Source organism: Ambystoma mexicanum, chromosome 9 (genome assembly GCF_040938575.1).
Source record: "Ambystoma mexicanum isolate Mex_15411 chromosome 9, UKY_AmexF1_1, whole genome shotgun sequence".
NCBI lineage: Eukaryota > Metazoa > Chordata > Amphibia > Caudata > Ambystomatidae > Ambystoma > Ambystoma mexicanum.
The window spans coordinates 914320641-914338522 of NC_090931.1; the positions used below are offsets into that span (position 1 = coordinate 914320641).

General features: G+C 42.8%; 1 protein-coding gene across 1 annotated transcript in view; it reads right to left on the bottom strand.

Moving 5' to 3' along the window:
• The window catches only part of ITGA4 (integrin subunit alpha 4), a 911072-nt gene that overhangs the window by 97603 nt on the left and 795587 nt on the right, over positions 1 to 17882 (bottom strand). The window contains exon 25 of the mRNA XM_069616079.1: positions 15850 to 15969. Coding sequence (XP_069472180.1) covers positions 15850 to 15969 — 120 coding nt within the window. The remainder of the gene's footprint in view (positions 1 to 15849; positions 15970 to 17882) is intronic.

A 17882-nucleotide genomic window follows, 5' to 3' on the forward strand; every position in this document is an offset into this window, starting at 1 on the left:
CTTTGAAAGACCTAATGGGGCCAGGTGGCCTGTATATTAGGTAGATAGTTAGTATGTGGCAGTTAGAGATGGGCAGTTTGGCTGTGTGTTCACATGATTTGAGAGGAGATGGGGCTTGTAGTCTAATGGTAAGGTTAGTTTTAGCTATAATAGCTAAACCCCCTCCTTTGCTGTTAGGTCTATCCATTCTGATTTGTTGGTAATTTTCAGGGATAGCTAGGGAAAGTGCTGGACCTGCAGCTTCATGCAGCCATGATTCAGTGACTGCCAAAAGGTCAAGGTTATCAGATGTTAGTATGCCTGCTATTTCAGTGGCCTGGGCCACTAAGGACCTGGCATTGATCAATGCACTAGATAGTATGGTTACATTAGGTGTGTTTTGGATTTTTATTGGAGGGAGTTTGGGCTGAGTAGTATTGTTGCAGGGTGTAGTTAGGTTGGGAGATGGCTTGGTGTACCGCGAGGTAAGTTTATGATGGGGGTTAAAGGCCTTGTTGCTATGACATATGGACTCGTAAAGGCGGGGTAGTCTAGCTTGAAGTCTGCTGTTTCTGTCCATGGTGGGACACGGTGCGTATTTATGGGAAGACATAATGATAGCAATGCTGAATATGGTGACAACATATTCTTGACAACAAGGAACCCCCAACACCCACCTCCCAGCCCCAACCCCCACCCCACCACCAACTGCCACAACCACCCCAACAACAACTAACACATCCGACCCCAGCCCGGACACCAACACCCACCCCAGCCTCAACCCCAACTCCCACCCCCAGTCCCAACCCCAATTTCCACTACTGCTTCATCCTGTTCCCTTTGTCCTTAGGCTGGGAAGCATGTGATGTGAGGCGCTGCAAATGCCTGGGTGGTGTGCCTACCACTGACCACTCAGTAGGGGTGGCGGATACGGTACTGCTCTGTACACTGCCCCAGAGGTGTTCCATTGTGAGGATGATGCCCACGGCCATGGTCTCATTGCAGGCTGATATCTGCTCGGCCAGCTCCCCCACCCTCTGGACAGTCATTCCATGGCTCAGGATATCCGTCTTGCTGACCCATGAGTGACATCCTGCATTGCCTGGGAATGTTCTAATTGTTCTTGCGCGAATGTGCGCATTTGGTCTTGGCCCTGCTCGATGTGGTTGATTCTATCCCAGATGGCCTGCAATGTGGGGGCCGGAACTGGCTCAGGGGATTGTGCATAGCCATGGACAACATCCCATGCTGGGGGATGGGTTGGATCGGCCTGTACATCAGAGGACATGTCCTGTCGGAACTCCAGTGCACGGCGGGATGACCGTGGGGAATGAGGGGAGTGTAGTGGCGAGTGGCTGTGCATGGGTGAGGACTCAGGGGTGAAATGGCAGACGGGTGAATGTGCATGGCTTGATGGTGTGGGAGTGGACTCTGTGTGCACATCTGCTGCAGCAGCCATCGGCTGTTGGCCTTGCAGGCTGTCGTCCACACTCAGGCCCATGTATGCGTCTGCAGAAACCCCAGCTGTGGTAGTTGCCCCTGTTGCCAGTGTAACTGCATGCACATTTGCAGCCTGTTGAGGCCATGAGCCTGTGTCCTTTGCTACAGTGAACATAGCAGTAGGTGGCCCAATTGCAAGGAGCCTTCTTTTGGTGGCACGCTGCCGCTCCATGCCCTATCCTGTCCAGTTGGCCCGGGTACACCTATTGGTGCTGGTGTAGTGGATGGTCCGGGCTCCTCAGATGTCTTCTGGGTGTCTTGAGTGCCTGTTGGGAGACATTGATATGTGCATGAATACATTGGTTTTGTTGTGCATGACAAGTCAATATTCACTGTCACTTGTACTTTGCCCTCATAGTGGATTGTACCTGCAGGGGGTGATGACTCATTTGACTGGCAGTGTTGGAGTAGCAAGCGTTGATTTACGGTGTCCATGTGGTTGGTGTGGGGTGACTTGTTTGTTCACTTAATCCAGACCTGAGCCTCATTGTCCCACTGGGTAACCTGTGCACATGAACATCAGGACTGTCGATGCAGTGTATGCATGTGGTGCTGTCAGCTGATTGGTTGATATTGTGTACTGTGCGGGTCATGTTGACACGATGTCGGTCATCGTTGTGTTGATGTGTGGTACGATGCAGTTGCTGGGCTCGTAGGGTTGACACACATGTCCACTGGTGGACTTTAAGGTCATTCTGCCCTTTCTTTATCTCATCTGTTTCCCGTTGCACATTGCCCAAAGCCACCACCTTGTCCCTGATGTCATCCCATGAGGCATTTTTTCGCTGCTTGCTTGTTTTTCTGTGGTGTACCCCGTATAACTTCTCTGGGTGGGCCACAACCTGCTCAGCAAGTACTGTAAGGTCGATCTCTGTGAATGTGGGCTTCCTGAGCCTCATTTCGGAGACCCTGCTTTTGCCCTTTCCTCCTAACATGATTTTGATTGTTAGTGGGTTTGGATGATACTCCTGTGACGTGATATCCAATGGATTGTGTTTTCCAAAATAGCCACTGCTGTGCTTCATAGTAGTGACGTTTTTCCATTGGTGGAAATTCCGTTGGCGAAATATGTGCCGTCCTACACGGCAATAGCAGTAATTCCGCTTCGTGCACGGTTTTGGCGGTAATTCCACTGGGCAGAATTACCGTTACCGTGAATGCTGTGTGTGTGCATCTGCCATGTTGGAATACGCTCGTAATTCCGCTGCACGACACGATGGTAGCGGTAATTCTGTGCGGATTCCTGGACAAACTCGTAATGAGGGCCAATGTCCCTCCCTTCTCAGGCTACAGCACAGTGCTGACCATTGCAGTGTTACACCATGTTACGCGGTCACTTCAGAAACGTCCTTCATCCAATTTATCCATAAAAGGACATAATAGACACAATAGACATCTAATGGGTAAAAGCGGCACTGCATGATTGACTATCAAACCCAACCTATACCTCACGCCATTCCAAAACTCAAACTTTGGTACATGACCAGACTAGGTGGAATGAGGATGAAAGTGATTGATAAGAATGCTTTGATCCATGAGGTCACAGGTTGGTGTGGTGCTTTTATATAATGGAATGGTACAAGTTCAGACTTCAATGTATTTCTTCCATTTAAGGTTTTACCGATTGTTAATCAATGACTGTCATTTTTGTACACATTTCTAGATATGATGATGATGTTTATGAAAGAAAATAATAATACAATAATAAATAAGTAATGAGAAGATTTGATTTTTGAAATCATTTTTTGAAATCATTTGTTACTAGAAGGTATTGTATTCGAATTGCTAATTAACAATATAAATGCAAAGAGGGTCTGTATGTGCCACATGGCACTTGTACCTTTTGTGATGTAGCTGGAATAACCCAGCCAAATGGACAGCACATCGAGGGCATTCATACAATCTAGTCTGGTCTAAGACACATACAAGTTGGAGGGTGTAAAGTGTAAACGATGTGTACATTTATAATGCACCAAGCACAGCCTGGGACTGAGTGAAATGTTCTTGGTCAAGGTACAGATCAATGTCCTCTGCTCCTCCAAGAAAAGGTACTACAAGATTCTATCTCCAGTTATCAAGCGATTGCTGCACTCGGTTGGCTAGCCTGTAACTCAGAATATAATCTAGATATTAATCCTGTGCTTTTGTTCACAGTAAGAACAGCTTGTGCCATCACAACAGTATCAAGAGATTGGGGGAAATAAGGCCTCTATCTAATCAGGGATGACATGACTGCAGTCGTTGATAGTGTAGTGCTGTCTGCCGTGTTCTGGACAGCTGAGTTGGCACTCAGCCTTGAGCGGGGGATTCATCCACTAACAGCAAGTGCTCCGAGGTGATGTGACCATGCTCCCTCCACATTTTTCACATTTTGGGGACAAAAGTGACGTATAACCTTTTACATCTTCATAAATGCAGTTGTGGAGTTAACGAGTGATTACCCTTTATCATGTTAGCTGTAGTCTACCACGCCCAGTATGTAGAAAGAAGAGAAAAAGCCCCCCTGTGTGGTCTACCTCACCATGCAATCGGTGTTGTCTCTATCTCAATTATTCGAGATTAATTTACGCATTGAATCGTTCTATAGCGAGCCCAAATGATATGGTTGACAGGCGGGCAGCCATGCCGTGGGCCTCCTCTCAGTTTAATCTGAATTGAGATGTCTGTATTCGTGAAGACTTTTGTGATGGGTTCAGGAACGTTTATTCTGAGCCATGGTCCAATATTCTGACCAACGCTGAGCTGCTGCAAAACTGCTCACACGTACTCCACTCAGCTTGATCATATGCTTTCTCAGTATCCGGGAAAGCAGCAGCTGCACCTTGTTCTGGGCTGAGAAAGGAGTGTGCGCCAACCATAAACCGAATGCTACATTGAGTGGCGCTACCAGGGACAACCCCAGATTAGCACGGGTGCACCAGGAGCGACACAATGCAAAACGGGGTTAGAATTATGTCATCCATTTTCAACATGGCCGGTGGGTGGTAAGAGCTGTAACTCTCAGGAGGTTCATTTGGTTTCAATGGTAGTATGATATGTACATTGCTTAGAATAAGGTGCCTTACATAAACTGTTGTCATTTAATTGAAGGCTGTGAAGACCCAGTATATCAACCTACGCTCTTTAAAACTCGGCTCAGGGTCACAAAGATTTACCAGTATGAACATATGCAATGTTTATTTTTATTTTGTACAGTGATCCTTACATCTTGCAATAGGCAGATGTGGCTTTCTGGCATGGGAATGCCAAGCATGAACAGAGCTTGTCATCCTCTCATGAAATCTTAGAACTACGAAGTTCCTCTTTCACTAGTCACTTGCCAGGCAAGTGTTTTGCTGGGCCTCTCCCGATCACCATGTCATCTGGCCATAGAGTTCTGCTTCATGTATTTCATTTCGAGTTCTACTGTGTCATTACACTGCATACCATCTTCTAGCCTAGCCAGCCTGTTAAGTGTCCTTTGACATATAAATCCCATGGATGAAACACTTGGATTCCTTCGATTGGACATCAGGGGTTGTGACTGAAACCATGTTAAACTCAAAATATTCCACAATGGGCCCCTCCACTTCCTGTTTAAAATACTCATCCAACAATGCCCGAGACGTAAACCGCTTGATATATCGGCATCACAAACAAGAGTGTACTGGGGCTGTGATCTGATAACGTATAGGCCAAGATTGTTTACTCCGATACCAAAGGCAAGATTGTATCTGACAGTAGGTTATAATCAATGCGAATCGACCTGACCGAAGCGCGAGAGCGCACTGATGTATGAGAGCAGGGATTGAACCCATCTATTTGAGAACCTGACTTGAGATAACAAACTTGAAATTATGCAGCATTAAGGCCCTGACTTGAAAAAGGCTAGTAGATATAGCCGAAACACATGTCGTCACAGAAGGGCAATCAGACCAATTAAAATTGTCTATTTGCACAACTGGATTTGGCGCTGTCTTTTATCTGAGTCTTTTGAATCGTATAATCAATGCGAGTCAAAGAACCATGTACTCCAGGTAAGATGTGTATAGCCTGGCATCAGGATTAAGACATCATGGTACATTTAGTGATAGAAGTGTGCCAAAAAAAGAAGTGGAACTGTGACTCCAGTGGAGGCCAGGGTATGTGGTAGTGAACAAAGCACAACACATGTTTCAAGGGGGTGGGGATGGGCCAGGTTGACAGCCAAGTGGGTGGAACAGGTCAAAGAAGGTGGTCCTATGTATTGTTTTTCATTAATGTCTCTCAGTTGATCAGTCAGATGGAACATTTATATATGGCCTTGTGAAATCACTTGCCTCTACCTGCTGATCTTAACTCTACTGGAACTCATACTCAACCCCTAGCTGAACAGTAGCTGCTCCCACCCGGGCCTGCCACTAGTGAAATGTGGCTGTCATGAATACAATTGGTACTTTATTGAAAAGCCTGGACCCCAAGACTGAACATCCTTTATCTCTTTTGGTCTGACAGTGTCCGAGGGATGAATAGCCTGTGGCCCTGATGTATCCCTCAGGAGTGTACTATAAAAGTCCAATGTAACCACCTAATGTTAAAATAAATCCTCTGGAAATGGCCTGCACCTTTACCCACTGTAACATCCAAACATTAAACCTGAGATAACAACGTGACATGTGCTCCAACAAAAATCAGGGAGTTTGGGGTGTTACGAAAGATAATGACCCTCATTGCGGCTCCAGCAGTAACTGTGCCGGTAAAACTGGCAGGTAGCCGCCAGACCCATAATGATTTACCACCACCTGACTTGCCGGAAACACAGGGGCATTACAACCCCGACTGTCCCGTAAGTCAGGCACCGGTAAAATGTAAAATGTTGATCCCCATTCCCGTATAGCCCTATAGGACTCTGTGGGAGTGGGGACTACGGAAGCACTGGCACCGTTAATAACGGGGCTAGTGCTTCCGTGAGAGTTTGCGGGCAGGTGCCGTTCCGCCCGCCAGGTCTGACCCTGACAGGCAGTACGGCACCCGCCCGCACACTCGTAGTCTGCCGGTCCAGAGACAACGGTGCCGGTAAGCTTACCAGCACCGTTGTTTCCAGACCGGCAAACTTGTAATGAGGACCAATGTCTTAGTGTGAACTGGATCTCCTCCAGCTTCTGATAGTTGGGATGAAGCCGGACAGATTTAATCCAGGCTGAGATGTCAGATGTCTTTCAGGCTTGGTGAATGTACAGCGAAACAGATTACAGTTTAGCTCTAACTGCTGTAGGGTGGTAAAATGAAGAGGTAGGTTTAAATGTCAAAAATAACCATTCCAGAATATTGGAAAAGGTTGTAAAAAGAAGTGCAACTGTTAACGGTAAAAAATAAAAGTAGTGGGGCTCTGTTGCCGATAACCCCCGCTCACTTTGACCACTGCCCAAAGTCATCAAATCAGTTTGGTTGCTCCCCGTGCCTTAGATGACAAACCCCAGAATGCTCATAAAAGATAGGCGTATCTATTTTGGATAGGAATCTGCAATTTGTGTTGTGCAATAATGCCAAACACCCACATGTATATCAACCTTCAGGGTCCGCAGTTACTTCTAGGGCAAACTGTAGCACCTTGTGAATCAAAATGGTTGCAGCTGTTGCAGCTGTTGCATGGCAGGAGCAGGAGGCATTCAGTCTATGAATACTCCAAGCTTTGTTCCAAACATAAAATGAGTTTCTAGTAACCGTGGCATGTTCATCCCATAGCAATGTGCCTAACCGGAACCTGAACCTTTTATACCTCTTTTTATAGTGTTCCACCCTCTAGTATTCCAAGAAATAATGTTCCATTTACATTTCGCCAAATAGGTTCTCACGCTCTGTCCATAGAGCCATATGCACAAAAGATCTGGTGCCGCCTCATTGCCTTCTTCGGCCCGCCAATTGCCAACATATTGTTATAAATCCAAGTATGCAACCCGGCTTCCCCCACCCACACTAATTCCCCCCAAAAGTCCGTGAACGACCCAATCTCCATACACACATAATGCGCTTAAACACCATGATCTGCTGCGATGAGTGATAGGTCGGCTCACCTACTGGCCCCCCCCCCCATTGTAATACATGACCACTTAGTGATACTAGGAAATACTGCTCGAGAGAGCAATCCATCTTACAAATCAAAACACAGGTTCCCATCCAATGATTGAACAATTATTTACCAGCCTCTTTCACATTCCTGCCATATCTAGAGCAGTGCAGTTAGGCCTGTAGTGCTGTGGGACATCAGTTCAAATGCATCTTCAAGTATGTGTGTACCTGTTACTGTAGGTGATCTATTAGGATTTTGCCAGGAATTCTGTGCATTGAATCCCTTCACTTGTCCTTGTATCCATGTAGAAGCAGGGACATCATTTCACCAAAATGCCAGGGGTAGTGGAAGTGACCTCTCACAACCCTTGACCTCTGATAACATCACAGGAAGTGATGTCATTTGACCCCACCCCAAAGTGACATCACGAGAAGCGATGGACCATGACCATTCACACCTTGACAAAACAGGAAGTGGCCTCACATAGCATTGTTCCTAAGAAGACTACGTAAAATATGGTTACGATATCACTGTAATGTGATACACATTTAATACCAGAATAGATCACCATATGTATCAATAATCTCAGTGTGTATAGGCCCATATTACCAAATGACTGTGAATGCAAGCAGCCGTGCCAGGCCAAAAAATAATGATGCGTTATCATATAGCACTTACGCTTAAGAAATGTATATGGAACAAATATACTGACATAATCACCCATCATGTGTTGGTACTCATTTATCAAGCTTAGAAGGATAAAAGGCTGAGTTGGCCTTGCTGTGATTCGAACCTGCAGATCACACACACATTGCAGCAGCAAGCGCTCAACCCACCGAGCTATCTTACCAGCTATAGCTATCTTACTGGCTATAGTAAAATGAGCAATTACATGTCTGAATGTTCTCAAAGTCAGAAAGCAAATTACACTCTGTAGTGGATACCATTAAACTGGTAAGTGAAATGTATCAGCAGGACAGTTCATCTGCAGGTCTGGTGCAAAGTTGGACACATGCCAAGCCTTCGTGGATCTACTTCTCAGGCTTCAGAGGTTGGTAAACTACATACCATTCGGAGGGTTCATATCTGTGTATTAAAGAATATAGAGTAGCGCAGGGAAAACAGTGCACTCACACGGCATCCCATACTCTGGGCACTCGTTACCTCATACATGCAAACAAACATCCTGAACAGCATGCCAGGGAGATAGGAAAGATAGACACATTACAACAAAACATTAATTGTGGCACAATGAAATCAAGGGCCACTTTATGTGCAATGGTCAAACATTTCTTCACTGTACACAAACTTTTAGGCACAAGGACACCAGGATTTTGTCAAGTCACTGAGGACACTGAGATGGAATGTCTTGTGATGATCGTAGCCGACACAACGGGAGAAAAAAACATGATATAACTCCAACTTGCGAAAAGCAAAAATACATAGTGCAAATGGATGCTTAGCATATTCTATATGCTTTTCAAAGTTTTCATCTGCATTGTGAATTTGAGGTGTTTAAGAGCAGACTAAATCAGTGACTCACCCCCTGAAGTTTGCCTGAAATTGACCTTTAATGAGTCCAGCAATTATGATATAGAATTCCAGAAAAACAAATTATTTGTTATTCCTATTCTTTCTTTTTTAGGGTCACTGCTCAAAGTGTTACACTTGTGGAACCCTGTTTTAAAAGGCCTGAACAAGAAAGCCTGCCCCCCCGAAACAAAGAGTCACATTGCGCTGGCCACTTGTTAATTAAGACATTTTGCAGTTATCAGGAGTGGAGGAGCGCTAAGATTCAGTTGCGCACCCAAGAATGTGTGCGTTGAGAATCGCCTGGTGTGGCAGTTGTGGGATCAGTTTTTCAAGAACGTTTTCATTTAGCCTGATTCAGCTCCTCCTACCAGTCTGCTAATGTGCACATTGTTTCAGTTGGAGCTCCCTTCCAAATCTTCTGTTTTATGCTGCAACTTCTTGTTCCAACTTCTTCACGAGCTGGGTGGTTTTTACTATACCAGTTTCTGGCATAGTAAACTGGATTTCTACATTGTGCTAGTTTGATTAATCTGAATTGTACGTCATTAACTTTGACACTGTACCATCCCTTTGCGTTGAGAGCCTGGTGTGTCTCATCATCAATCCCAACATTATATCTTGTGTGTTAAAAGACAAACAGAAAAGCAGGAGAGGAAGAGCAACTCTGAACTTAAGCAATACAGAAGAACAAAGGTGTGGTGGGGAGGGGCGGCGAAGGAACCGAGAACATACTAGACAACAGGAATTCGAGCAACAGGAAGAGAGAGCAATGAGCTACATGATAGGGCAACAAAGAAAGTGAGAAGGGAAACAGAGTTAATAATAGGACAAACGCACAATGGGAGTGAGTGATGGAAGCAGAGCAAAAGATACAATTTGAGAAAGTAAAATGAAAACACAGATCAACAGCAGGTGGGGAGAGATGGAAATAGAAAAGCAAGACTACAGAAGGGCAGGCCAATGACATAAGAGACAGTGCAAGAAATATAACCAAAAGGATTAGCAACCACAACCGAGAAAAAAAACAGATATAGCCAGAGTAATGACATGAGAAAGGAAGAGGATTTTTATCAACCGATACAGCGAGATATAGGAGGGAAAAAGCAACAATCGAATGCAGAGCTGGGAGAGGCAGAGTGACAGAGAAACAGATAGCAAAATGCGGCATCAAAACACTTAAGGGTGAGAGGCAGTGCTTCAGAAGGCGAGACAGGGGAAACAAATTAGCAAAGAGAAGGAGACGTGGAGCAAAAACATGGAGTGGCTGTCATGCAGGCAGTGCCAGGCAGCAACAGTAGGCCCGAGAGGCAGAGAAGTGATGCTGGTAGAGTGAGGGTCTTGATTTATGAATCACCTGATGTAACTAGCTGACATCCGTTAGTATCTCTTAACAGAGCTTGTGCCCACGTATCATGAAGATGAAGTTGGGAAGTATGCATCTACAAGGTTCTTGTGTGGGGAAAATGTTTTCCACGGGTGCAATAAATTATTTAGAACCACTTTGAATTAGTGACAGCTGTTTTGTCACTTATGTTTCCGAACAAAGTTTTAATTTTACGCACAAATTGGATAGTTGTCAGACACTTTTTACTCACTTGCGAATGAGGAAAAAAATGTGTACTCTCTTGAAATGGGATTTACTCTCGAATTCCAAAAATTAGTAGTAAAATACTCTCACTACAAAATTCTATCTGGAGCACTGCCCACCCTGAAAGATGAGACAGGGGTTCTACAGGTTGTCGGCGATCTTTTTGGTCTTGAAGTAGTGCAGCTTGAAGCACCAAAGAGTCATCCAGAAGTAGGTATCCGAGAGACCGAGATACAGGTGGATAGTTCAGGAGTAACTGAGGGGAAGGAGCATCTTCAGCGCAAAAGGTGGTGAGCGAAGCCAAAGATGGTGATGGGCTTACCAAGAGAGGAAGTGTACAGGGTAAACAGTAGTGTGTCAAGCACAGTGTCTTGTATGACTCCCACTGGAAGAGTGGTGGGCTTGGAGGTGGCGACGTTCCATGAGATATAGAAGGAGCAGTTACAGAAATGAGAGGCAATCCAGTCCAGGCATTGGTAACATTCTGCATGGCAAGATCAGATGGGTGATCAACAGGCTGCAGAGATATCAAGGGGCATGGCCATTAAGGAGAGTTTTCTGTGATGGGTATTAGAGAGAAAGTTGGAGCAGTGGTCATTGCCTGGGAGTGCCCGTACATGCCATTATTCTGAAGCATGTGTGAGGGAGATGTTGTCACTGCAAGCAGGAGAAACACATTTCCCCATAGGTTTGCATTGAGGTCAGGATTATTTTAGGTGGGAGAAAGGGAAAAACTGCAATATTTCTAATAGAAAGCATGTGAGTCCCCCACTTAAATCAGGAGTGTTGCCATGTATGAGTGCCTGCAGCTGAACTTGGCTTTGAGGGGCTGCAGAGTTTGCTGATAGGTAGGTGGTGATCTAGTTGAATACCACACATTCGAGAACTTTGGAGTAGCGTCTAAGAAGGGGTATAGGCCAATAGTCAGCAGGCTAATGGGGTCAGTGGTGGGATTTTTCAGGCAGAGTAGAGAGAGAGAAGGGCTGTTAATTTGTTTCATATCTTGGAGATCTTGGAAAGTAAAGGATGAAGTTGCTAGCAAAGAGGAAGGAATGGACGAAGCATGGTCTGGGAGGGTGGGATGCCATTGGGGCCTGAAGTGAAGAGTTTGCAAAGGTGGGATCCATCAGACAAGATACGTTTGGTAATTCAACGCATTAGTGAGAATGTAAAATGCGTTTTTGTTAGAGGCAAGGAGGGAAGGGACTGCGGCTAAGAGCCACATGCTAGTGCGTACAGAAGCCAGAAATAGATTCCATTTCACCAAGATCCTGCTGGCTAGTGCTGTGCATGCAGCTGTTCACGGCCTAGTGTGTCTGTTAAATGCTTAGTACTCCCTGTCTAAAGTCAGTCACTGGGAGTGCCTGTGCCCCGGATAGAGATTAACGTCCCAGCTGTGCAGTTTATAAGCTTTGTGTTTCCTGCAAACCAATCACGCTCCAGTGGCTCACATCCCTAATCATGGCTTCGGTGCTGCTCTGCCTGTTAGGGATGCAGCCAGTGTTAATGAGAAACATTCACAACTATCTGTTTCGGCGACTGACTGAGTACAGTAAGTCTTGAAATTCACCTTCTAAGAACAAGGCAGGTGGTGCTACTGTCACAGATGAGGAGCCACTGAAAAAGTGCATGCAGTATTTCAGTAAATCCGCATGAATTATATTTATACATGTTTCAAACCATGTTCTCCCTTGATATGATAGCTTTACTTTACATTTTTTATAATGCACAATGTGCTCGAGTTTGACACTTTGCTGCCTTGTGTTGGAAAGGGGGCGAGACGATCGAAGCCACCATGCCGGATTTATTTTCCAAAACAGCAGGCTAAGCACCTTAACACACTTTTAGGCACGTTTTTCTATTTTTACATCCACCTTTTGGGAGACAGTAACATTTGAGTTGTTTTTCAGAAATATTTTCACTCAGCCAATCAAAATAGCTTTATTTGGGAAGGTTGGAACAAAAAGGAGCAAAATAGACAATTCAATATTATTCTCTTATAGGAACTCTATGCACTTTTTTTAAGAGTCACAACTTATTGAGTCATTAAAGTATTACAAAAACATGCATACCCGTGCAAAAAAACAAAAAACAAACTTTACTTCATAGGCTGCATAAAAGAACTTCACTGCATTATCCTGGGCAAATAACAAACACAAGATATTGGAAGAACATGTGAAAATAACAAACAATTCATTTTATGGGGAATAATGTACAATGCTTGCTTCAGAAGGATGGTTGTGTTAATGAAGTTCTGAAATGCATTGCTAGAGCGATGAGAATGTATAAAGTAGCTTATAGGGAAAATGCTACAATCGGAATCTTAGGCAAGATTGTATGCAGTCCCCTTTGGGTGCAATACAACAACCCTGACCTCCTGGCAATAGGAACCCAACCTCCTGTATAAGTCTGTACTACACAGGTTGGTAGTGTGCTGAGCAGCCAGACATATCTCAAGAGGTGTCAATGTGAGCTGTAGGGGAGTTACACAGAGATTCATAATGACAAGTATTCAAATAAACTCTTACACACCAGGTTTCTTGATTAAACAATTATTAATTTATTTAACAGTCAGTTAGAGTAAGCCTTCTTCAGAAGGGGGCAATATAAAGGAACACACAAGTACACTCCAAAATACTCACTCTTAATTTTTCTAAATCAGTAAGTACCCTTTTGGGATCAGCCACAGACACTACCTACACCCTCAGGTGACTTCAATAGTTAGGGTGCTGGGGACATTAATATATCACTGTTGCATTTAGAACATTCTACAGTTGAGTGTCAAAGAAAAGAGGTTTCAGAATAAGACAAGTATTCACACAATTATTCTTAAACAGGTAAGTACTTTCAAAGTAACCACCAATGTAAAGTCAGTTAACCCCTTCCTGAAGGAAGACACACCACATAAGCAGAGGAGAGAAGAGTCATTCAGGGAGCCAGGCCTGCCAATGTTAAGTCAAGGTGAGCTGAAGCACTTCTTGCAGGTAAGTAAACGTCTTGCACAATGTTTTAGAAGTCTTTGTAGAATAAGAAGACATCAAAGCAGGGCCACAAGCAGATTAGGCTTGTGAGTTAAAGAAGCTGTTAGCAACTCTACAGATGCATCCAAGACAAGTCTCCAATGAGGACAAGTGAGGTTACACAACAAGAGGCAAGTTCTCTTAGACTGTACAGTACCTTTAGGTTGAAGAAAAGTGGAGCAGATGGCTTCTGTTCCAGTTCACTTTACCACTCTTGGAAAGAGTAGTTTATCCAAGAGAAGGTATTTAAAATTGGGGAAATCTAAAAGACTTCCCTGTGTCACTGCACTGAAAGTGCTGTGTGACGCAATGTAAAAAGATGATGCGTATGGAGATTTTTAGACTCCACAACCAAAAGAAACACTGAGTTAAAAATCACATTAAAATACACGAGAGAGGGGGAAAAGAGGGTCTCACTCTCTACGGGTTAAAAATGCAAGTCCTCGAAATCCAGCAAATTTGCTGGGGGTCTCTAAGGTAGAGAGGAATTAGCACATTTCTGAGAATTCTCCCTAACAAGGTAGATTCAGCATAGCCATGAATATTACATGTTCTTGTAGGGTATAATTGTCTTATTTTCCTAAGAAGAAAGCTTTACGATGGAAAATAGGCACTATACATGAGAGCTTTGCTGAGATTAACAGAAGATGCAAAAAAGGCTGAGATGCACTGTGTGTTAAAGTGCATCTTCTTGCAGCTGCAAGGCCTGGACACAAGAAGAAAGTGCATTTGCTTCTCACTGCGGCCTGCGTCTAGTTATTCCTACTCCATGCTTTCTATACGGAGCACTGTGTGAGTGATATTTACAGTATGTAGCAAAGTATAAATGGTTTGTAATCTGGCAGGTGTTAGAAAAAGTGTTTTTATAGCAAATGCCACATGTTTTTACCATTACCGTCATACTTGTAATAGGGCCTATGTGTTCCAATAATAGTATCAGGGTTCTCTACTGTGCACAATGCTGGAATCTTCAAGTCTCAAAGGGCTGGAATAAAGCTTTTATTGTTACACAGATTGAAAGGTGTGAAATGTATCACCCTGATAAAGATGCAGGGCTGAGTCCACTCTGTCGGGCTGCAAAGGGCCATGGCTTTAACTCATGAGTTATCGATAAATGAAAATACATGTAAAATTATTTTATTCTGTCTTCTATAAAATATATGTGTGTGTAGCACACATGAAAGCACACCGGTGATGTGACATGCAGTTTGTTTAAAAGACTGGCTATATTACTATACAGAACACAAACAAAATATTTCAATTTAAAAATGTTCACAAAACATTAAATTGAAAAAAAATCCAGTGAGTAACACACCATATTTAAAGTGTTTTAAGTTTGTATTTTCAATGTCACAACGTGATAAGAGGTCCACCTAAGGTGACACCCACCCCTAATTAACACTTTATACACCTCCTTGCCCCATAAAGTGTTCCAAATACTGCCTCTGCCAGTGGGTGGATTGTTTTACTGCAATAGCACATGCTATATTATGAATGCAATATGTTTGCCAAGAACAGCATGGTAAAACGGATCAACTATATTTTGGTTTATAGTGCAGTGTTCAAATATATTTTACCCATGGATTGAATTATAGTAATTCTAGCAACAGACATGATTTTCATTTTGGTTGTAAAAATCAAATCAGATAACTGAACATTGTTTAAAAACTGGTGACAAGGCAGGCGCTCTTTTGCCAGTCAAGGTTTCCTGCATTAGCTTCTCCTCTGGGCTCAAAAGGCTGCAGCACTAGGGCGACCATGCCTTACAATGGAGAGCCACAATCATGGCTTTCCCCCCTTCCCCTATCGGGGGTAAAACTTGTGCTATGGAGGGAGTTGTTTCCAGTCACCTGCAAGAGAAAATAAATGCGAAAAATACAAGTACCAGAATCCTTAGAGACACTAAAGTCAATTAACTTGCTACACCTGAAAAGGAAATGAAGACACGCCTGAAAAGGAAAAGAAACACAGCCTCCCTGAAGATTGATGGAGTCATGAAAACATGCGTTTGGAGGAGAAGTCAATGCAGGAAAACTTGACTGGCAACAGAGTGCGTGGCCCGTCACTATTTCTTAACAGATAGCTCAACATGCAAGTGGCTAAGGAACTGTTTCTTTCATTTGTGCTTTATTTTATCTTGCACTTTTTTAGTCCTTCAAAATTCAGAGTTTCGTAGGAGTTTTGCAGAATTCATAACTTACCATTTGGGACAACGATGGCCTCATTTCTAGCACCACCTCAATATTAGTCTCCTTTTGCGGTTCAATGTCTCCAAGTTTGCAAAGAATTTGTAAACACCATGGATCTTCTTTCATGCAATACTTAAAACATATTGGATGGAAGGAAAAATCATTGTGAGATCATTTTAGTTTCAAATTCCATGAGCATATTGGATAGTGATTGAACAAAATGCCTTATTGATTATGAACAATGCATTTTTTTTAATAGTATATATATATTGCAGGATGATTTGATTATAACAAAGAAACCTTCCACTCTATACAAATCATAAAATCCAATCTTGTCAATACAAACCGTTTTCTTGAAATCAATTTCAAAATACTGCTCTAGAATTCTGCAATTCAAATAATAGAAATTGGTTTGCCAGACGCTACTTGAGAGCAAAATTGATTTGAGTACATGTGACTTTATTTATATACAAACCAATTACAAATGTGGCTATGAACTTTCATTAAAGCCTTACATTCGAACATTCAATGTAAAGATGTTTATGGCTTTCAATTACATTTCACTTTTTACAGAAATGACAGGTACGGTCTAAGCTATTCGATTTCTTCTGTACACTACAAAATTCTTTTGTCAAGATAAATTAAAAATGCAAATCGCTAAACCAATCTTGTTGCACACCTGCTAAGAAGGTTTCCAATGTACGATTGCACCTCCCTATACCTAGGAAGGACTGCTACATATTCTGTTGATCACTCTAATTTTGACAGAAAGTCATGATTAATATTCCAATCCCATTACTGAAGGATTTTCTTAAATTCCCGTAGAAATATATATGGGTAAGCCAACAAGTTAAAACCAAATTCAATATTACACATAACATTTTCATAGTTTAACATGAAATTATGCCTTTTCCTGTTGTACCATTACACTTAAACTTTAGTGACTCTTTAAAGACCAAATATCAGGCATTACCCTCTGCAAATTGTATCTTGAGGTATGTTGTAATCATCCCCAGCATAAAGCATCCATACAATGAAAAAATATTAATCTATATTCATATTTTTTAAATAGGCAGGCAACATGGTCAATTGAGACGTTTCCTCCATATACAAAGCTCCATTCTATCAAGCAATGTACGAGATGGTTGACTATTTGCCTCCATTCCGTAAAGTATTGTTGGTTGCAATTGCTGGACAGAGGCAGTTCTCAGTGATAAGATAGAGAAGTCCCAATACTTCTTATCAAACTTCTGAATTTTTGCTACCAATGGGTACATTTTTGTTTCAATAGATTGAAGAGTCAAAGGTGATCCTTTATCAAAAATCTGGTATCGCAGATAACATACCTCTCTTTCTCTAATGGATAATAAGATACCAATTGTTACTCATTAATAAGTTCTTCTTCAGAGTAAAATGACAGAAGTCTTTTTTTCATTGTTCTCCAAGTCATGAGCTCTCATACATTTATCACAGATCATTAAGGATCTTTGCAATCCCACGGCTATGTAACCCAGAATTCTTGGGTCGTCCCCATAAAATAGCCATGCCAGGTTTTTTCCTGCTAATTTGGAAGGGAAATTCCGGAGGTTGTCCAATTCACCCCTGAAATCAGTGACATTTACATTAAACATCATTGGCACAAGGACGCAGCCTTGCATTAACTCACAATCAGTCTGGATAGGGGCCAAAACATTTCCATTTTGTCTTAACCTAATCCTAGCTACTGTGTCTTTATGCTGAAGTTTTAACAATTTTAGAAGTCCCTCTGATATATCCATGTTGTATAATTTCGGCCAGAGAACAGACCTTTTGACCCTATCAAAAGCTGCTTTAAGGTCTAAATAGGCAACATCTAGCAGCGACATTTTAGGTTTAATTGCCGCCTGCCTAATACATTGTGGAATAAAGTTATTAATATTGGTGCCAATTCCTTTTTTAAATCCTGTTTTTTGCATTTACAATATTTTGTTAACTCTCACCCAACTCTCTGCTTATTTTAAAAGTAGCGTAGCAAAAACTTTACTTGTAATATCTAACAGGACGAT